The sequence below is a fragment of the Xiphias gladius genome, chromosome 21 (assembly GCF_016859285.1).
Source record: "Xiphias gladius isolate SHS-SW01 ecotype Sanya breed wild chromosome 21, ASM1685928v1, whole genome shotgun sequence".
Taxonomy (NCBI): domain Eukaryota; kingdom Metazoa; phylum Chordata; class Actinopteri; order Istiophoriformes; family Xiphiidae; genus Xiphias; species Xiphias gladius.
The window spans coordinates 10,413,007-10,436,303 of NC_053420.1; the positions used below are offsets into that span (position 1 = coordinate 10,413,007).

Here is a 23,297-nt window from a genome sequence, read left to right on the forward strand (position 1 = left end):
TAGAATTAAAGCTCGAGTTGAGAAAATTTAATTTAGTTTCAAAACACTAGTTTTGAAACTAAATATAATTTGATCAGATATAACTAACCACACTTAAAACCCCACTCTTTGCTGTAAGCTTTCATTGCATACATTTAAACTAATTATTTCTTTGATTAAATTGACCTCTGATAAATTTGCAAAAGGAAATTGTGATCATCACCAGTGTTACAGAACTTCATGTAAAAAAACAAACAGACTCAGTGCATGCATGACAGAAAAATTAGTTTTTGGTAATTCAATGGTGAGAGAGAGCTTTATATAAAAACTGCGTTATCCTACCTTTTCCTCTTTTTGAGAAGTGATGGATCTCCACAAGTTCTCCGTCCTCTTCCCTTTCCCTTTCTGCTTATTCTTCTGTCTTAACTCAGAGAGGCTGGTCAGAGAGAGGCTTTATCCCAGTGGTTTATCCCTTAAGACAAGTCCGCAATTGGTAATCCCCAATCCGTAACAATTTGGTTTGTGCGTGCGTGCGTGTGTTTAAGAAAACAAAAAGTGGTTGAAATTACAGAAAACACTTGAGAATTTTCTGTACAACATGTGAAGTTGTGACTTCAAAAAACTTCTTTCGGATTTTCAAGCTTCTCACGGTGCATTATCTACTTTCAAGTTACATCGAGTTCTTTCAAGTAGTTGACAACAAATCTTGCTAATATATTTTCAGAACCTGGTGGTTCTCAGGATATACAGGCATAAGTACTTTATGTTTTAAGAGCGTTAATACAAATTTATGATAATCCCACACATTAAAGCACTGTATACCCCTAAAAACATGCGTATAATCTCATTGGCTCCTTGAGTTCACTGACCGATTATATCAGTTTTTGAGGTTAAACACTATGTTCTGTATACTATGTGATTGGTTGTCTATATAATTATGACGCATGTCTTGAGACCGGTCAGCTCACACTGCAGAAATGTTGGCTTTAAACAAAAAGTGGCTCTTGTAATGGACATTTTATTCTGGCTTATCAATTTACGATTTCAACAAAACCCAGGTGCAATGAGGAAAAGTGTTATAGACGTGACGTAACATGCTTCACAATTGCTCCCTCCATAAAACCCTACAACTTTAAAATTCCCCTATTTCTGTCTAAATGTTGGCTCAGATAAAGATTTATTTTTACACTGAGACTTTGAACAAAACAGAAAAACAGGTATGTGATGTGCTAACTGAAGGATCAAGTCTGTTACCTATTTTTATATCTTAATAGTGTGCAGTGAACTGAAAGTGTAATTAGTTACCAAACACTCCTGGAACTACATGAGTGAACTCAAGAGCAACGTGCATCATGTCATAACTTTCCTTCACGTCACACATTCCTTGAATTAAATCAGCCTAGCCAAGCAAATATTTATCCAGTTATGGTATTTAGTGGTTTACAAGTAGTTTTGCTGAAAAACTTTGTCCACGATTGGACCTTGAGTGACTGTTATTACTCTGTCATTTGGCCTTCTGCCTTCCATTTTTATAACAGCCATAATTAAACCACCGGCCAAAAACCAATTTAAAGCGTCCTCTCAAATCTCACACTCCTTATTCAAGCATACATCTTGCAGCCTGGCCTCTACGAGTTCTTTTTTTCGACTTGCTTAATTAGCATTTAATTTTTGCCTGCCTATTGCTGACACCTACTGTGCGTATGAACATCTTGTCAAGAGAATCCTTTATATGTAGTCAGCTCAAACTTTCCTCTCTCATTTCTCATTTTATTTCTTCTTGTAAAGCACTTTGTAACATTGTTAAAAAAAGTGCCATATAAATAAGGATTATTATTATTATTATTATTATATACAGTTTAGTGCTATATTACATTTATTTAGCCTTGTTTCATAATGAAAATCATATGCATTTTTAAACTTTATTAAAAATAATGTTCCATCACAAAATGATTAAAAAAAAAAAAACAGTACAGTCATCATCAACAGACATATAATAGATAAACATAGAGATACATAATTCAGGTATCAGGTGCTGCCCTCCTAGAAAATGCTTTTAGGAGATACCCCTTAACGCCACTGAAACCTATTAAAAGCAGGTGAACTAAGTTTTTACATGGGAAACCTTCACAATTCCATACTGATATAAATTTTCTCCCAATTGTTCAATTAATGTCATTTGTCAAATTGAAGTCACAACTAAACAGATCTTGACCTATGTCTTTTTACACACAGCTTGATCTCTGAACAACTCCAGCACCATTGTGTGGTTGTCCCGATTAATATTGTTCCTCACACAAGAACTTGAGCAATGATGCATGTGTGCAATTATATGTGAGATGCAACAGACTTTCAACATTTCTCTGGACAAAGTAATCATCAGCATTAGCCCACTCAGAGGGGCATGCAGAGGAGCAAAGTCGTTGCTGCATGCATCTTTGCTGACAGGAGTCAACTCGATATCTGTTTCATTCCAGTGTATTTAGTTTCAGGTTGTAAACCTTACACATGTCTTCCCATGAAGTTTATGAGGAGGCAGACTGAAGCTGACCCTTGTGGACATACTCCAGAGCTGTGGCGATGGTCCTCATGTCCATCTCAATACTGCGGGCCCAGTTCTCAACATCACCAATTTCCTGTTCAAAATAGAGCACAGAAAACAGAATCAGTAGTCGCCACCTTGCACATTTACCAGTCTAACCTATCACCAGGACCAGCAACAGGTAACCTTTGAACATTTCCAAGCTTTCCTTCACCCTGTGAAGATGATATAAGTTGGATATTTGCAGAGGAAGCGGAAACTCATTGATGAATTGCTTTACCACCTGTCATATCTGCTCGGATCTATGAGCTGTGTCTGGCCCTGTGCATGAAAGTAATCTGCTCTTAGTAAAGCTGACAAAGCAGCGGTAATTTCTGATGAGTGCACTGCGGGATAAGAAAGTAGATATCATTAAATCTGCATTATGCAATAAATTTGATAACACTGAATCATATAACTCAGTGTAATGCTAGAGGGTCACACTTAATGCTTCTACTAGGTATATGAAATTTGGGACCAGATTTCCTTTAGAGATTCCAACTCTATTATAAAAGCAGAGGCACCTCAAGAGATGATCTAAAGGCTGAATTATAGGTTTATAAACGGTAAAATTGCTCAATTCTGAAATATATATTTGCACAATATATGGCAGACATTCCGTCTCTTTTAGATAAAGAACTAGCTACTACTTTGAGACCTCGTTCCTGATAAAGTGTATCCTACCTTTAGGGCCTGATTGAAACCCTCCACCATACTGATCCACTGAGCAGTTTGTTTGGAGAACTGGCTCGCCTGCACTTGGAGAGTCTTCACCTCGTGATCAAGCTTACGTTGGTTTACGTATGCCTGAGCAACACTAAAGTGAAACAAGAAGCAACAGTGAGAACCAGTATTGTTAATACATGAAAATATAGAAATATGTAGTATATATCCGCTCTGGCATGTGAGAGTGAATTTGTGTTTAACAGTCTAAAGTCTAAGCCATTAAAAACATACTGTAATATTCAAACTTGACTTAATCTTACCAAGTCACTAAGGGACTTTGGTCATAATCTTTCTCATGAAGGAACAGCACAACAATGGCCTTTGCATCCCACTCTTGTTCTTTAAGCTGATTGTCTTGGTTTCATCCAAACTTTCACAATGGTAACAATCCTAATGTACTATTTGTAAGTTGTGTCGCACATTGGAACAATTTTTTTTCCTGCCAGGAATGGATTGCTTCATTTAACTGGTTCAGAGAGAGGTGCTGGTATTGGGCACTGGGAATTGGGAGAACCACGTTACCCACACGATCTATACCGGTGATGTATGTCAGGCACTGGTACAGTGTACACTGGCGTTCACGTGAGGGAACATGTTTATAATGCAGAAGAATTCTTTAGTACATATGTACTTGTATCAGAAACTGGAGCACAGCGCTCTTCCGCTGTACTGTAGTGCTTAAATGAAGAGTAATCTTCAACTGAAAATTAATCTTCAACAATTCTAATACTCAATTTAAAATCACCTCAAGCAAAGATGCGAAATATTTGCAGCCCACTCTTCTCAGAAGTGAGTATTTAATGTACTGCCCTTTCTGTTTATTATGATTTTAAGATGAATACCTTTAGGTTTTGGACTGTTGGTTGGCGTTAACATGCCATTGGAAAAACCTCACATTGGGCTTTTGTTTGTCTATTTGCTGACATTTTATTGCGTAAACCTAGAATGTAAAAAGTAATCAACAGATTAACCATTAGTAAAAATAATCTTTTGTTGCAGCTGTAATAACGCAATTAAGGCAACCTGCATAGGCTACGGCAGCTGATTCCCAGCTTTAGTTCAAGCTAAAGGATTTAATTCGTTGGCTTCTGTTGTGTCGTGTTGGCACAGAGGCAGGATGTAGGCTTAAAATATACGGAGTTATTTGGAATATACCTTTCTGTGGGACATACTTATTCAGAGTCAACATATCCCATCCCAATAAGTCCAGATCCTCAGCCCTCACCACTACTACTACGACTGGACAACTGGGAAATATATCAAATCAGCATCAGTTTCATACCCAACGTTGAGGTGGTCTACCAGGGCTTCTGTCAGACAGGTGGCTGAAGCAATAGCTTCACGCCTGCGTCTCTCTGTGCGTGAAACAAAATCCACAGACAAATCGTTAACACCGAACGGGAAACGGGGGCCCCATAAGTGACACGGAGCTTTGTTTTTAGCACCGATTAGCATCACGGCTCGCTGGCAATAAGCAGCCACTCACCCTGCAGCTCCTTCCGCTCAGTTTGCTTTGCCTGGTGCTCCTTCAGCAAACGGGACAACATCTTTAGTGGTCGTTGAGATTATTTCGCAAGTGGTTCCTCTTTCAGCCGGCCGAATAACGTGACATTTACGAACCCACACGGCGGAGATGCTAACAGCTGACTCACGGAGCCGTTGTCACGAGACCGAGCCCGAGGATGTCACACGTGGGCGTGTCCAAAAATGGCGCCATCTGTCATCATCAGTGTAATGTTATTATGATCGTGTTATTAATTAACAAAACAAACAGTGTGGGAATCAGACACACAACACAATTTTAGGATGTGTAAATGCTCAATATTTTATCATTTGATTATGCAAGTTTGTTTTATGGTGACGTCAATGTCCGTTTCAAGTTTTCACCGTTTGAGCCTTCAAAATAAAAGTGTGAGTAATTAAAAATAATACCATTACTTCTTCTAACAATGATGATGATTATAATAATAATGATAATAATAATAATAATAATAAATATAGTGAACTGAGGCAACAACAATAGTAAAAAATGTAGAAAAATAAACAGTTAATTGATTATCTAAATAGTTGCTGATTATTTTTCTGTTGATTAACTAATCTATTAATTGACTAATCATTTCAGCTATAATATAATTACATAAACATACAAAATAGTTAAGAGAAGAGACTAAAGGCAACAGCAAGCGTAGGAATAAAGGTAGCACAACTATGTCTTCATGCAGGCTTTGGACCTGTCATTATTGGTGTTATGACTAAGTAATAAAAGATAAAGTGGCAATAAAATATTAACTGCACTGAATTGTTTTACAGACTGTACCGTCTGGTAACAAGTGCATTTATTCAAGTACTATACTTAGGCACAATTTTAAAACTCCTTTACTTGAATATTACAATTTTATGCTATTTTATACTTATACAGAGAAACACACCACACATATATTTCACAGCTTTACTTTACTAGTAACTCTTAAGATTTGACATACAAAGATCAACTTAATATCAAATTAAACATAAAATATGGTTAGTTGTTGTAGAATAAACTACTAAACTGTATATAAAATAGTTAAAATTAGTACCAACTTGACTAACTATAACAGCAAAATGTTAAAACATCAGTAACAGTTTTAATGATTTTCTGCAAGATGGCTACTTTTACTTATAATAATTTTAATTTTGCTGATGATAATTCTGTACTTTTATTTCTATTTCTATTTCTACTTTTATTTTATTTTTTTACACCATTGTATTATTGATACCTTTTACTTAAGTAAGGAATCTAAATACTTCTTCCACCAATGCCGAACTGCTAATTTCATGTAAAAAAAGATAGGGCTTACAGCTTATAACGTATTTGGTATTGTACAGATATCGTTTTATTTTGAAGAACTGGTACCGGAAAAGCTGGTCTTGTTCTGGCTAGCGGAGCACAGGTCTCTGCTGAAGGCAGGCGGCTACCTGTCAACAATCTAGTCGTTGCTGAAACTAAAGTCTGCGTGGCCCTTTATCGCCTGCATAAATCAGGTAAGGACATTTAGTCGTTAACGGAACGAGAAATCTAAGATTCCCTCGACTGAATGATCGAAGCCGCTCAAGGAGCCGGGTAGTGTGTAGCATTACTTACGGTAGTCGATGCTAAAGCTTCGGTGTTCAGGACGTCGGCGAGCAAAGTTGCGCCAGGTGGTGGAACTTGTTGGCTTCTATCAGTGATTTACTTATAACCAGTAATACATTTTAACAGTATCCCGTTAGAAACCGTTAATATACAAAAGGCTGGTGTTTGAAGTTGTCTTGACAACAAATCTCCTGCTGGCTAACCCTCCTGCTAACCTGACAGATAAAGCTATTAAGCTACAGTTGGACTGCCTTCATGTTGCAAGTAGCAGGAACACGTCGCCCCTCTGACAACTTCATGTTGTTGTCTGATGAACTCTACATCTTTCTTTCAAGCTATATTAACGTAACCCCCCCCCCCAAAAAAAATAAGCTAAACTATCTTCTTGTTCTGTCAAAGGATATTTTCAAAGATTAGCAAGGTAAGTTTAGTGAGACTTAATTTAGCCAAGTTAAAGATGGGATTTTCTGTTATGGAAGGTACTCAGAGGTTCCTTGAAATAGCTAAGATTAAGCCAAATCACCTGGTAACGTGCATTTTGGCGGAGTGTATGTGTGAACGATAGAATTTCACATCTCCGTTTAGCAGACATGGCAGCCGTAGTGTCAAATTCACAACTGGTAAAACTGTACACGATTTAAGAGTTAGACAGAGCCAGGCAATAAATTAATGAGATTGGCTTTCAGTGGGACTATATACAGTAGAAATTATGTTAAAATGTGTGCAAAATGTATGTATGTTTGAATTCATGGTATAAAGCAAATTCACCTGAAATATTATTGAGGAGATCAAACACTTGGTTGTAGGTTGTAGGTTGTATCTTTGGGTCAACATCACTATAAACACACTCACTGTAATGTCTCCAGATACCGGGAACTGTCATACATAGCCCTTTGTTTTAGTTAGATAGGCTCTTCAAACCATACTTGTCATTGTAGGTAAAGCCAGGATATAGTTTCCCCTTACTTTAGCAACCTAATTGCCTAATCAATCTTTAAGTAGGTTACCTGCATTGAGTCTCCCATGTTCACGGTTGATGTCACTGGTTGCAGTTGTTGCAGGTCCTTTCGGTGCAGCCAGACAGGGCTGCAGTGTTATGGATGAGCCATGAAGGCCCAACTGCAAGTCACAGGTAAGTTATTGTTATTGCAAGATTTGTAAGATCTTCTACTAAAAAGAATGAGACAAGAATTATGACAAATTGATAAAGTTGTAGTGCTGAGTGTTGTTTGACTTTGGTTATGGGAAGTTGCAGGCTGTGGGTAGTTAGATTTTTGTAGTTAAGAAAAGACTTTGAGAGCTGTCACTGATTGTTGTTATGGTTAGCATTGGGAGGCACAGGAAGTGGTTTGACTATATTTATGTGTTAATGGTATTAGCATGTTGCAGCAACTTTGTGATCATATCGCAAGCTGCAGTTTGTGGTGCTGTTGAACTGTATTGCATTGTATGGACAGGTGTTTTTATCTCTAAAACCATTCCATTAAAAACTGAACATCATAAACTCCATGAATGTAGGATATATTGCCAGACTGTTGTTTTGGACTGTATTAGTTTAAGCTAGGTGTACGTAATAAACTGCATACTGAGTGTATGTTACCTACTGGTGTTTTCTTCTTTCTAGTGCTATCAGCTAGGCTGAAGGAAAACAAAAAGAACTGGTTTGGTCCCAGTCCATATGTTGAGGTAGCTGTGGATGGCCAGTCAAAGAGGACTGAGAAGTGCAACAACACACACAGTCCCAAATGGAAGCAGGCCTTCACAGTGTAAGTACAACTCTTGTGTTTGTGATAGGAGAACAAGCAGTTTAACAAATAGCTGATGAATTATTGGATGCTCTGCTAGATGGTAATAGAAATATTACTAATCCGAACTAAATTTACTAACCAATATGTGATATATCTGAATGAAAATAGCTGGTTAACCCACACAGTCCTTGCACCCAACACTGACTGCTTTGTGATGATTGTTTTGGTTGTGCCGTTACAATAGGGCCCAGTGTGTATAAATCATTTCGTAACTGTAATAATAACCCATCACAGGGGCATTTTAGCATAAAGAATTTTTTTGTAGCATAAATAATCAGAGCACAGTGTCTCAAATTCACAGATAGCATCAAATCTGAAATTGTGTCTGTTGTTACCACCCTAGATCTCAGAATTGATGTCCCAAAATAGTTTTCTGATCTTACCAAAAATGTATTCAGCTGCAGTGATGTCAAACACAGAAAAGCAAACAAGCTCTCACATTGAAGTATATACACCGGAAAAGCTTTGGTATTAACACTTCATGAATGACTTTAATCATGAATAAGATAACTGAAATAAAAGAGATGTGAAAGGAGAGGTTAAGAAGCTGTAGCCTTTTACAGCAGACCTCCCCCAGCTTAAGAAACAAAAAAAAAGATTACCACAATCATCACTGATTGATCTACTCACACCTGATTATTTGACTATTAATCCTTTCAGCATTAGTGCACACCATCCTTAATCTAGTTCTCTGCTGTTGACCCATATAGTACCATGTCATCTTCTCACTTTTCTGCAGAATTGTGACTCCGGTCAGCAAGCTGATCTTTCGTGTTTGGAGCCACCAGACACTGAAGGCAGACATCCTGTTAGGAATAGCCACACTGGAGATCCTTGAGACCCTTAAGACTAACGACCTGAAATGTGAGTTCACACTACTTTTTTACTGCTATGGGATAAGCTTTGTGTTTTCCTTTTTTGTTATTCCCAAAAGTTAGTTAAATATTTGATTCCTAACTTTCAAACTAACTTTTACATTTGCTGACATTAAAACACTATCATCTCGTTTGCTGTTTGGATATGTTATTATTTGTCACTATTTCTCTTGAATGGGGAAAAAATTGCTGTCCCAAGAAGTAGAGAATGGCATTATTAGTTCCAAGCTCAGGGGGGTTGATTCCCACAGAACATTATGAGGCAATCAGGAAATAGCTCCCACTGCATGGCTTATTGATTTAATAATACTAATAAATTGTATCTCTTGTAATCTCACTTTCAATGTTTGTTTTGTGTGTTGATGTCTATCAGCAGCATATTATATTTGGCAGATGTTGTACACACTTAAGACACTATACACACTTATGTAAGAGTGCATATCTGCTTGTGTTTGTTATGAGAATGCTTTATTGGGCTTTGATAAGCTTAACCACTTACTAGGTTTTCTTTTCACTGGGATAGAGACATCACCTAAACTTATGACCTTCTGTGCGCTCTGAGTATGTTTATAACTCAATACAGTGGCTCCCCTCAGACCTGTCCAGCATGCACAAACCATGCACCATTAAATTCTGATCCATGCTCTGTGTTACAGCTGCTTGCCTTAAACTTGCCAACACCGAACAAGATTCTGAAAGCCCTGCTAGCAGCCTCTCAAGGCTATGTTGCTTGTTATACTACATGTGACTAAATAAAGTGCTTTGAGCTGACTGACGCTGCCATCTTTAAAGCCCCATACTCCACTAGCAGGGCTGAATACAGTAACAAAATACTTTTTTTTTGTTACTGTTAGATGAAAATTAGATTTTAATGAAGAACCAGTCAGGGGAGCTATCCTAACAGAAGTGTTTGTTAATTTTAATCTCAGATATCACATTGCAGACACAGACACATACACATACACAAGCAATTTGACTACCTCAGTCAAACCTTAGCACGTGTTTTCATTCTGGTTTGATGGTTTAATGCGGGTTATTGTGTTAATTGTGTGTATAAATTCTGCAAATTACAAGTACCTGTTGATGTGTTCAACTTGACGTTTATGTCCCAATCCCAGTGTGTGAGGTGGTGCAGACACTGCAACTGTCCTCTGACAGAGACCCCCAGGATGTTGTGGGTGACCTGTCAGTCTGCCTGGACGGCATGCAGGTGGATCCCGAAACCTTTGCCCCAGCAGAGAGAGAATATGGTAAGGAACCACACACAGAGTTAAACCCAATATAAGGTACAAGGTTTACCACAATTACCAAAACGTTAACTACTTGAAGTTTATAAGTCTACTGAGAGATTCTTCCTTTCCTATTTGTAATCAGTTTCATAATCTTCAATCTTTGTCAAAATAAAAAGACACTCAACTACTGCCCTTTTTTTCTTTTTTCTTTTTCTTTTTTTTTTTTTTTAAGGTCTTTATAGAGCCCGATTGATACATTTGCGTGGCTAATATCATCAACTGATATTAGGTTGTCACAGATATATCGGTATTGGTGTATATTTCAGCTGGTAGTTTATAGTGTCACCATTTCAAATGTGGAGGAAATTACACATACTACACGTATTATCAAGTTTGCATATCTTTATCGTACACGTTTGAACACCGTTACTGCAAATGTAATGTTGTTCAATTTCCACCATGTTTGATCATTCTGAATCTTACCATGTAACCTTTAACTGAGAGAACTTTAGCCTGCTGATGACTGCTTAGAAAGGCCAAGGCTAAGGCTCTGCGTCAGAGGCTAGCAAGTTTGCCACAGTAGAAATAAATTAGAAGCGAAGCTGTGAGATGTGGCCTTTAACTCCCAGTTCTCAGCAGATAAGATGCGGAGGCAGAATACCTCCAAGCAAGAAGACACTGATAAAGAAATTAACAAACACGCAACTGTTGTACCAGTTAATTGCGGAATGTGAATCAACTGAGGGGGATGGAGAGCTGTGTAACTTTCTGTACCGGGCATGGCCACCACCATAAACATGACTCTTTTACTGCTTTTGGGGATCTTTGGCTAAGGCATGCACTGAGTCCATATGGATAATGTTTGTGATCATGAAGTAAACTCTGAAATACAATCTCTGTGTGAAATCCGCTTTTATTACAGAAAATCCCACAACGTATACTTTTCGTACAGAGAGCACTGAAAAATTTGTTTTTTCAACTGTAAAATGTCACTCTTAGTACATATCTGGGTCACAATTCTTTTACTGTATATCAAAATTTAAGGGACCCTTATCAAAGGATCCTTATCCTTATCAACAGCTTTAAATGGGTTTTTTTGTTAAAAAAAAAACAAATATCAGCTAATATATATTGCTGTCAGTTTTTTTTAAAACTCCCAAATGTTAATAAATACTCAAGTGTTAAGTAAACCCTTTTCTTGCTGACAAGCTGTAGTTGTAGCATCCTGAACTATTCTACATAAATCATGTTGCTTGTTTTCTTTTTCTCTGCCATTCTAGCTGCTGTTCCAAATGGAAAAGCGAAACAAAATGGAGACACTGGCAACAGGTTTACTAAACTTTTCATTATAGATCTATACATGCTTTTCTTGCGCATATCACGGGTCAGGGTTTTGGTAAACAAAAGCATGCCAGTCATGACTCTCTTTTGTTTACTTTTGGGTAAATACTCAAGAAACATACTGTACCTGTAGATTGACACAAGTGTTAATATTCACATTTTGATCCCCAGGTCAAGCAGAGACACATCTCCCTCCAGTGACTCTGAGGAGTGGGTCATTGTACCTAATGGTCGAGCTGTCAATGGTAAAGCTTCTCCTTCCCGGTCTCTAGGGGGCTCCACTGCCTCACGTCCTCCCAGACCAACCAGACCTCCTCCTCCAACGCCTCGCAGACCTGCAGCCTCACCAAGTAAGAAAAGCATGAGACATCAAAGTGACATCAGAGACTTATATATAAGCAATATATAAGCTCACATACAATTTGACATAAGAGACATTTCAAATTCTCACATATCATGGATTTTCTTTCATATAAAGAAACAGTATGTATATCTCTGTGTGTAATGACTGCGGTCAGAGGAAATACAAATTAATTCACAGACTTGCCGGTTCTCTCCTTTGCCCTTATCCTTTCTCCTCTCCTCAGCCTCTTCAAGCAGTTCTTCCCCTAGTGAGCTGAGTGAAGGCCCAGCTTCCGATGGCTCCTCTCAGGTGTCTGCCAGTGGGTGTTCAGATCAGCAGGATGAATCAGGTGCAGCGACGGCAGGTTCCTCGCAAACAGCATGTGGCCCCAAACCAGGGGCCTCTGCCTCAGCAGCTCTTGCCGCAGCAACTCCAAGAATCGCACCCATTAACAACGGCCCCTTGCCACCAGGGTAAAAGAGCAAGCCATTACACTTGGTTCTGCAAGTCTCCACTGTTGTCACCGTTAATAGGCATTTTAGATTGCAGCCTTAGAAATATTTATCTGTGGTGATATTGTATTATTTAGCAAAATTCTAGGTATTTTAAAGAATTTTAGGTTTTCAATGACAGAATCTGTTTGCTCTGCTGTTGGCCTCCTTTCAAAACTTGTTTCCTGTGCTTTGTCTCCGCTCACTCCATTCATTTGTATTGTCTCTGCAGGTGGGAGCAAAGGGTGGACCAAAATGGACGCGTGTACTATGTGGATCACATTGAAAAAAGGACAACCTGGGACAGGCCTGAGTCTCTGCCTGCAGGGTACCAAAACAGTTGATTCATCTTTTACACCATCAATACTAATGTGATCCTTGCTCTGGTCTGTTGGACTGTTTAGTCATAATACCATCAAAATAATATCAGATCAGTAAAGACATATTTTCTAACCACTGTAACCATTACTGTAGAACTGCACTTTATTTTGTTCACATTATGTTTTTAGATTTAATCTAGTCATAGTTCTAATTGAGTTATAGCACTTGAAAAGTTTGAAATAACCTGTGTCTCTGTGCTTTTAACATTGGTGTCAGCTGGACCCCTTACGCGCATCTGCCATTTGTCCTACTTTGTCAACTCAGCATTGCCTTCTTTTTACTATCCCTTTTCTGTAGGTGGGAGCGCAGGGTGGATCCGATGGGTAGGGTGTACTATGTCGACCACATGACCCGAACTACTACGTGGCAACGTCCTACGCAGGAGTCAGTGCGTAACTATGAGGAGTGGCAGCACCAGCGCAGCCAGCTGCAGGGAGCCATGCAGCAGTTTAACCAGAGATTCATTTATGGGGTGAGAGCAGTCACAGTCTAAGTTACTGGATTTGTTGTATTCATTGTTCATGAAACACATTTTGAAGATTTGTCACATGTACTGTATTTGTTCTGATTTATTTATTGGGAAAATGCAGTGGATATTTTGAGGAATTAAAAAACATTTGTACGTACTGTATCTCTTTGAGGACAATACATGGAATTACTGAAAGCACTTATTTCTAGTGTCTGATATTACCCTGTGAGGAAACTGTATAAGTTGTTGGTTTTCAACATTTTTGATGTGATCCCCAAACTGGTGGTTTTTGTGTTCACTTTTCAGGCTGGATTATTTTACTTGGGAGAACATTAAAGGCCGTGCACAAATTACATAGATTAAACCTGTTAGAGAGAATTTGGGTATCCTCTAACTATTATCTCAGGACTCTACAAAATAATACTTCTGCCCTCTTGGTGATATCCTAGTGTAGGAACCGCTGTTGTAAACTGTCCCAGTCACAGTCATTTCTTTTCTTAGATGACACATTTGACATCTCTACTGAAAAAAGCTCACATCAGGTTGACTTTGCATGGCTCTGTATGATCCTAGTAATGGATAGTTATGGCTTACACATTTTAAGACACATAGTTGAGAAACTCTTTTTTTTTTTTTTTTTGGACTCAATAAACATGTGTCACATTCTCTCTCCTACTCAGCTCCAAGACCAGCTTGCAGCTACAGCAAATAAAGAGTTTGACCCACTGGGACCTCTGCCACATGGTTGGGGTAAATATCACTGAGCATTGAACATTTAGTTTAGTTGTAGTTACTGAAGTGTAGTTCAGATTAAAAAATAAATAAAAGATGTTTTCTAAAGCTATGGCTGTGTTTTTACTAGATATGCATGACAGTGGATTATTACTGGAAAAAAAATATATAATGCTTTTTTTTTTTTTATGTCAGAAAAAAGAACAGACACCAATGGCAGAGTCTATTTTGTTCATCATCCGACTCGAACGACACAGTGGGAGGACCCCAGGGGGCAAGGGTGAGTGTATGCTTGTGTGTGTGGATGTATGCCATGTAATGTGCATCTTGACACTGCTATACCTCCTACTAAGTATAAATGATTCTGGCATTTCAGTGATACGTAATGTTGTAGCTGAAGATAATAACCTAAACTTATTGCTTGTGAGAGGCGCTTGTGAGAGGTGTCTAACTATTTTTCAACAGAAAGTTTTATGTGTATTTACTTGTGTTATTCAGGCTTCTGAATGATAAGCCCCTGCCAGAGGGTTGGGAGATGAGGTTCACTGTGGATGGTATTCCCTACTTTGTAGACCACAACAGGCGAACCACAACCTACATTGACCCTCGCACAGGGAAATCTTCACTGTAAGTTGTCAAACTTGTGTTGTAAACTGCCTCACATTAAAATATATCCTTGGCTAAAGGTTGTGCTGTCCGAGTATTCTAAAAACTAGCCTGAACACTAAGGGCTTTAGATTAATTTAACTGAGACTTAACTTCAATAAATTAATTCAGTGGCAGTATAAAAATATTGACCAGTGCATATTTAAATCCTTTTAAATCAGATCAGTTATCTGTGAAATGTCAGGTGATCCTAACGATGACATTTAGTGATTTCTATCGGCCTGAAAAAGCCTAATCCAAGAATCCTTAAACAACATACTGTAACAGAATGGCAGCATCATTACACTATTCAAATCATGGATGTCTACAAATAGAGGCATATACAGAATATATTACCTAAATGTAGTTGTTCATCTGACGGTGATAATTTTTCTTCTCATCTTTTCCACAGTGCGAATGGGCCACACATAACCTATGTCAGGGACTTCAAAGCCAAAGTGCAATACTTCAGGTTCTGGTGTCAGGTATGTGCTATTTGAACATCCCAGCACAGCTTCATGTAGCTACTGATACTGTATCTTAAGTACTTCCAGTACTTGAATATGCAAACATAAAAGATAATGTACACAGCCAGTTTGCTGGTGTACAAAGCACTCAAGTTCTCTAAAATGTAAGTATTTATTTATTTTATGTGTTTGTTTGTCTCCCCCCCCTTAGCAAATGTCGATTGCTCAGCACATTAAGATTACCGTCTCCCGGAAAACTTTGTTTGAGGATTCATTCCAACAGGTGATCATCTGAATACGCTGTCTTCTTACTCTGTTTTTCTGTTTAACAGCACTGTGTTGTCAATCCTCAAGGTGCGGAAGTCTTTTAATTCTTTTATCTTTAAAGATCATGAGCTTCCACCCTCAAGATCTGAGGCGTCGACTGTGGATAATTTTTCCTGGAGAGGAGGGCTTGGACTATGGAGGTGTTGCAAGGTAAGTTCAACTTAATTTTGTTTTGTACAATTCCATCTAATTGTATGATTAATCAAGTGTGTTATGTCCTCATTTGTACCTTTTTTTTTTTTTTTTTTTTTTTAAACATTCTGTAATAATAACAGTGTAACATCTTGTGATTTCGCTTTAAGTCCTGATCTACGAGATTTTGCAAAACCACCTCACTCAAACAGTATGACTACTTCTTTTTGCCCACTGTGGTTCTGTTTTCAGGGAATGGTTTTTCCTGCTGTCTCATGAGGTACTGAACCCCATGTACTGTTTGTTTGAGTATGCTGGCAAGGACAACTACTGTCTGCAGATCAACCCTGCCTCTTACATCAACCCCGATCACCTCAAGTACTTCAAGTTCATAGGACGCTTCATTGCCATGGTAACACACTTCTAACTGTGCCATCAGTATGTGAACACACACTGATGGCTTGATTAATTTGTCACACAAGAAAGATCATGTCACCTGACAGCCCCGCATTTCCTTTCTAGGCCTTGTTCCATGGCAAATTCATCGACACGGGTTTCTCCCTGCCCTTCTACAAGCGTATCCTGAACAAACCCCTTGGTCTCAAAGACCTGGAGTCCATAGATCCAGAGTTTTATAACTCACTCATATGGATCAAGTAGGTCTGGGGATACAAACCTTAATGTGTGACTTGGTGGGTGGGTAGCTGATAGACACGTGCATGATAGGGAGGGCTTGTGTTAAAGACAGGCTAAAACGGCATGTTGGTCATCTGCTGTAGTGTAACCTAGTTTTTCTTTTCTTTTTTTTTTTTATATTGAAGTTACACATTAGGATATATTCCATTGCTGAGCTGTAGTATTGGCATGGAAATACATGGATATAGTCCAGCACACTCAGGTTTTTGCCTATTTACACTGTGTTCATTCTGATAATGACTCTCTGGCCTGCAGGGATAATAACATAGAGGAGTGTGGTCTGGAGATGTTCTTCTCAGTCGACAAGGAGATCCTGGGGGAGGTCACCACCCATGAGCTGAAACCAGACGGAGGGAACATCCAAGTAACTGAGGAGAACAAGGAGGAATACATCAGGTACAGCTGCATCCTCTGCTGCTTCCCACGTACTGTCTGTCTTCATCCACCTCATTTACATTCACTTTTATATCTAAAACATTTACTGATTGACTGAGTGGCATCCAAGCTGACTTGCTATAATTGCAACAGTACAATACACTAAAATTGCTACGGTTAGGTCTTCAGTATTTCAAGCAACCAGTAGCTCAAAGGTCACACTCAATTCCACAGTTCATCTTCACGCTGTGTGAAATGTATGATGTTCATCTTCACATCTTTGTATTCAGGTTGGTGGCAGAGTGGAGGCTGTCCAGAGGTGTGGAGGAGCAGACTCAGGCATTCTTTGAGGGCTTTAATGAAGTTCTGCCCCAACAATACCTTCAGTACTTTGATGCTAAGGAATTAGAGGTACTGAAGTAACCGTTCTCTCCAACCTACATTAAAGCAGGAAAGTTTGAAGTTTGGGGTGGTGTTTGTCCTTTTAAAAGCCGTTGATTGGGTAGGGAAAAACATCCAAACATCCCATTTTTAATGTGTTGTCTACACAGTAAAGATGTTGCTTCTTTCTTGCCCATAGGTGATGCTGTGTGGTATGCAGGAGATAGACCTGGTGGACTGGCAAAGAAACACAATCCACAGGCATTATGCCCGAAGTAGCAAGCAGATTCTCTGGTTCTGGCAGGTTGGTACATACGTACTGTACCACAGACTCAGACTGTACCTTTCAGTCAAACTGCATGATTAAAACACCCTTTCTGATGTATCCCTTCTTCTTCTCCTGCTGTAGTAGTGTAATACTGCACAATAGTGGTGCCATTAGTGTACTTAGGATTTCATTTTCCTTGACTTCTAAATTAAAACTTCATGATTGGATCACTTTTTGCTGCTGCTTCACAGACTGAGAGTCTTCACTGGGTCCAAGGATTGTCAAAACTTTTAATAAAACAAATAAAAACTTGGGAATTTAGGAATAAAATATGTTATTAAAATTATGTCATACTGGATTTGTTAAGGGCTATTCACATAAAATTATCTGTTGGCAGTTTGTGAAGGAGATGGACAATGAGAAGAGGATGAGACTGCTGCAGTTTGTCACGGGAACCTGCCGTCTTCCTATGGGTGGCTTCGCTGACCTGATGGGTATGCAAAATGGACAGACACACACACACACACACAACCACACACACACATTGTAGAGTGTGTCAAATCAGAACAGTTTTCTTGATTTAATTTTCTTTTATGCTTAATATCGATTTAATATAGGAAGCAACGGCCCCCAAAAGTTCTGCATCGAGAAAGTGGGAAAAGACAACTGGCTTCCACGAAGCCACACATGGTAAGACCAGCTATTCTGCCTCTGCTTTCATAGGAGTTCTTCTGCTTCAAGTATTTGGCCAGATGCCTTATCCAAACAGATGTAGGATTAAACTCCCATGACCAAACCCTTCATAGTCATTTCTGATTAAACCACTTGCAAGCCTTTCTTTATTCACATTTGAAGTTATTTAATACTGTGTGAGAATGCATTGTTGCTGTACCCTGGATAAGACAGTTTACCAAGGCTGTATTTAGCAGATGCTCTTCTACATTATCATGCAAAATTGATGCAGCAGTGAATACGTGAAAATGTTCTCAGTCATCGGTAGGTTAAGTAACGAGATAATTAATTGTGGTAACACGGAACAAGTAAAAGCATTTTTTTAAATCACCAGTTGTTGTATGTTTAAAACCAAGTATGAAGGTAATAATTTGTAAGCAACTAAGCACTTCTTTTCAGTTATCTATATTGACCTAATCATGTATAGAATATTACCAGACACTATTGTTATATATCTTTTTATATTTAGAGTATGGTCTTAGTTTTTATTTTATGTAGTCACGATTTTAGTCATTTCATTAATTATCCTTCTTTCTTACTCCCCATAGTTTCCACACGTTGTTTTTGTTTTGTGACTTGTGTGTGATTTGGCTGCTGTAGTGATGCATTAATACAGTGCTCAATCTAAGAGGTTACGCATTGAATTTGGTATATTTCTGTAAAGAGTAATCACGTTTCTGTCTCATTTCTCCATGTAGCTTTAATCGTCTGGACCTCCCTCCTTACAAGAGCTACGAGCAGCTGAAGGAGAAGCTCATGTTTGCCATAGAAGAGACAGAAGGCTTTGGGCAGGAGTAATGCAACAAGAGCAGGAGATGCAGGATGAGAGGGTGGAGCAGTGGGCTTGGAGGAGCCATATCCATTTCAGCAAAGAGCACTTTCCATACAGATTCTCCTTGCAGCCAGGAGCTGCTTATAAACTGGTAGATGGACATACAAATATTAATTTTTCTGTCGCATTATCAAATGCAGCATCAACTGTTTCTAAGATGTTTGGTTGAATAGATTCATTTAATCAATTAATATGCTCCACAAGTGACCTGTGAATCTTCCTCACCCTGTTTGACTTCTCACGCATATGATCAGTTCCTCACTAATCCAGCTGATTTCACTTAGGAGACGCCTTTCTCACTCTGACATGTCTGCACTCGCTGTACATTTCGCAAGTGCAGTTTCTGCACCTACATCTGTGAATCATTGCAGTAGTAACTTCTTAAGAGAGCCGCCTTTCGGGTCTGTGCAGAAAGAAATATTTTCAGAGGAAAGAACCATATTTGTGGGTTTTGACTTAAAATAAAGAGATTCATATCTAAAAGCAACATAAAAGGCACATATATGGTTTTCGGTCTTTCAGATTCAACTTTAATTTTTCTTTTGTTGAAAGGATGGATGGCAGATTTTTTTTTTTTTTTTTTTTTTTCCAACAGTTGATTGACTGGACTGACTCCCATAGCACATACGCAGTTTCTTTAATAACGCTGATAAATATGATCATGCTAATTGTAATAATGTTTTCTCTTATTTTGAAAGTTTGATTTGTTTACTTAATGAGCTGAAACTTTGAACATAGTTATGTAAGCAGTATGATGGCTGTGATTGTTCTTAAGAGAGGTTGTATTTTTATGTGCAATAGTTTTGTAGAAAACATTTTTGCCAATAATAGAGCCCAACAGTGATTTGTTTGATCATTTTTATAGCACTTTGCTCAGTTTCAGCATTCACTATTGATTTAAATCCCCAATATGAAGTAGAGAACATTTGCATATTTGCAAGTGTACAGTATATGGTGAAGCTGCTTTGGTAGGGATTTGATTTGACAAACTTTGCCTTCCCAAAATAGTCCGTGCTCTATATAATATCAGCCTATTTGACCATGGATAGACACTTCCTTTATGAGCGTAGGAGATCCAAAGTGTGAAGTGTTTCTGAATTCTCTTGATAATGAGCTGTTACTGATGACGTGGGAGCACTAGGGTGTATTCTCTAATAGAAAACAGTGATTTGTTAAATGACCTAATCCCACTGAATGGTAGCCAATTCTGTGGTAGATATCCAGAATTAAGTATTATCCTAGATCATTAATGAAAAATACTCAATTCTAACTGTTTTAATGTGTGAAGTGACTAATGCAGTTTATGTAAATATACTTACAAAGTAGAAAAATGTGTTTGATATCTTAATACATATAATTCACCCTTGAGTTGCAGGCTTAAACTGACATTTAAGATTTTGAATTAATGTAATAGTAATTGGCCCTAGTTTTATAGGGTGTTAGGTATTCAGATTTGTACAGTAATAGTGTATTCCATGTCTTTTCCAAAAATAGCTCTACTAATGTCAAACTTAAAATTTCTTTTTAGTATCAGGTAGACTATCAAAATGACTATGGAACCAATCTACCAAAGGATTTTATTTAATTATTTTTTTGTAAACCATTTGACTTCAAAGTCACCACGTATAATCAGCTCCTTACATCCCCTAAATGATTACAAATTTTACATCAATTGTCACTATTGAGTTGTTAGTTGTCCTTTATTTTACATTAAAAACAAATTCTGATTTGTCCTTAAAAGCAGTTTTAAGGACAATAAATTTTAATCTTTTTTACAATTGTTTTACCTTCATCACTGTGGATTTGAAATGTTTCCTTAGCAGGCCTATCAAGAAAAGTGATTTGTATTTATACACAGTATTAACTTATGTTCTTACTGTGTATTAATGTAAGGTCTTTTTGCTTAATATGAGCACACCCAAATTAATCAATTGTAATGTGATATTTTTTAACAACTAGTAAGCCTCAAGCTCTGTTGTGGGTTTGCATAGGTGCTGTGGTGCATCATTACATGATGTAATTTCAATATATGTCCCAGATCACTGAAAATTCGTAATTACAATTTAAATTTCAGCAAGTTCCCTTAAGTTCCCAGCAAAATACAGTATAAAAGAGACATTTTTCTTATAACTTGCCCACATATGAACCACGTGGCTGTATACCATTTCATTATGCTGGTACCATACAGGGAAAAAATGCTGGTTGTTCCCACTGGTCAAGTCAATACCCCTTTACTGCTTTATACGTAATTGTGTCAGATGTTTCACATTATCTCACGTATTCCCTTACTGGCAGCAATTCGATACACACACATACACCTACAAATTTCACTGTGTAGCTACTGGTGTGCAGACTTGTGAAGAGATTATTATTGTAAAAAATAAATGGATTAAAAATAGGTTTTATGATTGAAATGTTGACTGTTGAATATGTTAACAGATTACAATTAATGATATAGCACCTTGACACTCCAAACTGGTTGAATTAACCGCTTCACTGTTTAATCCCTGCTCTGTTCCAGATCGTTGGGCAGTTAAATGTATAGAAATATGCAAAATAGCATTTTAATTGTACTGATTGCATTGTAAATCATGCTGATAGTGTAATCACTGTGGGGTTTTTTTTTTCTTTTTTCTTTTTTTTTTTTTTTGAAGCTCTAACGTTTTTTGATAAGTGGAAGTCAGTGGTTGCATACTATTTATTTGGAGAATAGGTTACATGTAACAATGACCTGGACTGATTGAGCAAAAAACAGTAATAAAATGATTTTAACACTGGGCTCCCGCAGGTCACTTGTGAAGTGTAATAATTATCATCACTGCAACATAATTCGGTTTGATTACAATATTATACACATTACTTTTTATTGTAAATTTCATCTAATTAAACATAAGGCGACAGTTGTTTTTCACATTGTCCTCTTATAATATATATAAAAAAAATGCTTTCCCAACATTTTGTGAAAGGAAATTAGAATAGTACTATGTACCTGTTAGTGGCTACAATTTTTGAACCCCCCTGAAAGAATAAAGATGATACATATTCTCTGGATCACCCTTAATTCACACACACACACACACACACACACACACACACACACACACACACACACACACACACACACACAACACACAACACATAACACACACACAGAGCGTGTTGTGTGGCCTTCTCCAGCTGTGAGCCCTCCCATACTACATGTATGTAATATTTTCACACTGAAAAAGTAGCTCACCTGGTATGGTGCGTACCACATAGCGAGGCCAAGTCCTTACCACAGCGGTCTGGGTTTGAATCCAACTAGTTACCAGTTTTAATGTTGTGGCTGAATGGTGCATATATACAGATATATTGGTGTAGAATATGATGCAGTTATTTTAAACAACCCTGCAGTAAAAATTAAAAAATTAGCTCCACCCCAACCAGCTACAACATAGAATACCGCTTACACAAACAGTAGGTGTAACAGTAGTAGTAGTAATCTAATAATATAACAAAGTCGATATCACAAATCACAAATTTTCTTCTAGGGGTTTAACAGTCTGTACAGCATACAACACTGTCCTCGGACGAAGTCGAATCAGATTACAGAAAATATAATATTGAAAAGGGGCATTCTGCAAAAGAACTTCTACTTTCTATATTGTAAATATATCTTTCTGAGTAAAATTTTGAACTTTTTCTTGGTGGGTGGTGTTACTTTTACTTAAGTAAAGGATGTGAATACATTCTCAACCACACGGGACATTGTACTTAATGATGCCTTCTTACGTTACATTCATTTGGCAGACACTTTAGTCCAGACCGACTAAACCACGCAGGAGCAAGAGGTAGATATCATTTAAAATCTAGAGTGTTTCTATTTCAAACAAATGACTAAAAGCATGTTCAGTGCTACAGCACAACAACTTAAAGATTTTTTTTTTTTGGTTTTAAATGAGACATAATTTATTTTCATTTATTATTTATTTATTTATGATGCCTTCTCTTACGAAAAAGAAGAAAACACAGAAAATATGTGGTGCAAAGCACAAAAAACACTGCTTGGATTTCTTACTTAATTACGTATCTTGTAATTTGTCAGATGGGGAACAAGTGCCAGTTTGAGTGTTTTGAGTACATGGATGTTGAGCTGGAGAATGCTCCAGAATATTTCATATGTTTACTCCCTTAAATTGGCTCCTGTTCACAAATGATGACCTCTCTTTGGTTCCACTTTAAAAATCCTAAAATTTGTGCTACCTGACTGAAACCTCTCCTGCAGGATATAGCCAAAGACTGGTCTCGTAGTTCTTTATATTTCTTACTCTGAAAGGTGTAATAAGATGTGTCTGCACTCTTAAGTATGGTGTGCGCGCACACACACACACAC

The 23,297-nt window shown here is 37.8% G+C and overlaps 2 protein-coding genes across 2 annotated transcripts; one reads left to right on the forward strand and one right to left on the reverse strand.

Annotated features, from left to right (window-relative positions):
- Window positions 1-1,920: 1,920 nt before the first annotated feature.
- On the reverse strand, window positions 1,921-5,044 carry bloc1s1 (biogenesis of lysosomal organelles complex-1, subunit 1). The gene is made up of 4 exons (XM_040158639.1): window positions 4,773-5,044; window positions 4,569-4,641; window positions 3,245-3,377; window positions 1,921-2,615 (listed from the first exon to the last, which is right to left on the reverse strand). The coding sequence occupies exons 1-4, from the start codon at window positions 4,831-4,833 to the stop codon at window positions 2,505-2,507; spliced, it is 378 nt and encodes a 125-aa protein (XP_040014573.1). The 5' UTR covers window positions 4,834-5,044; the 3' UTR covers window positions 1,921-2,504.
- Window positions 5,045-6,191: 1,147 nt separating this feature from the next.
- itcha (itchy E3 ubiquitin protein ligase a) lies at window positions 6,192-21,947 on the forward strand. The gene is made up of 24 exons (XM_040115661.1): window positions 6,192-6,307; window positions 7,451-7,530; window positions 8,023-8,164; window positions 8,946-9,070; window positions 10,200-10,331; window positions 11,594-11,642; window positions 11,826-12,004; window positions 12,242-12,470; window positions 12,721-12,816; window positions 13,167-13,341; window positions 14,019-14,088; window positions 14,266-14,350; window positions 14,569-14,697; window positions 15,128-15,200; window positions 15,394-15,465; window positions 15,571-15,659; window positions 15,894-16,053; window positions 16,164-16,297; window positions 16,593-16,733; window positions 17,003-17,123; window positions 17,293-17,397; window positions 17,759-17,855; window positions 17,979-18,051; window positions 18,792-21,947. The coding sequence occupies exons 2-24, from the start codon at window positions 7,506-7,508 to the stop codon at window positions 18,889-18,891; spliced, it is 2,601 nt and encodes an 866-aa protein (XP_039971595.1). The 5' UTR covers window positions 6,192-6,307; window positions 7,451-7,505; the 3' UTR covers window positions 18,892-21,947.
- Window positions 21,948-23,297: the final 1,350 nt, after the last annotated feature.

What these genes read in the sequence shown, in the direction of transcription:
- bloc1s1 (XM_040158639.1), bottom strand. Translation starts at nt 4,833, where the DNA reads ATGTTGTCCCGTTTGCTGAAGGAGCACCAGGCAAAGCAAACTGAGCGG. An exon ending in TGAGCGGAAGGAGCTGCAGG is followed by an intron (nt 4,642 to 4,772) that starts GTGAGTGGCTGC and finishes TTTCACGCACAG; the next exon opens with AGAGACGCAGGCGTGAAGCT. An exon ending in GTAGACCACCTCAACGTTGG is followed by an intron (nt 3,378 to 4,568) that starts GTATGAAACTGA and finishes GTTTCACTTTAG; the next exon opens with TGTTGCTCAGGCATACGTAA.
- itcha (XM_040115661.1), top strand. Translation starts at nt 7,506, where the DNA reads ATGAAGGCCCAACTGCAAGTCACAG. An exon ending in AACTCACTCATATGGATCAA is followed by an intron (nt 16,298 to 16,592) that starts GTAGGTCTGGGG and finishes TCTGGCCTGCAG; the next exon opens with GGATAATAACATAGAGGAGT. An exon ending in AGATTCTCTGGTTCTGGCAG is followed by an intron (nt 17,398 to 17,758) that starts GTTGGTACATAC and finishes ATCTGTTGGCAG; the next exon opens with TTTGTGAAGGAGATGGACAA.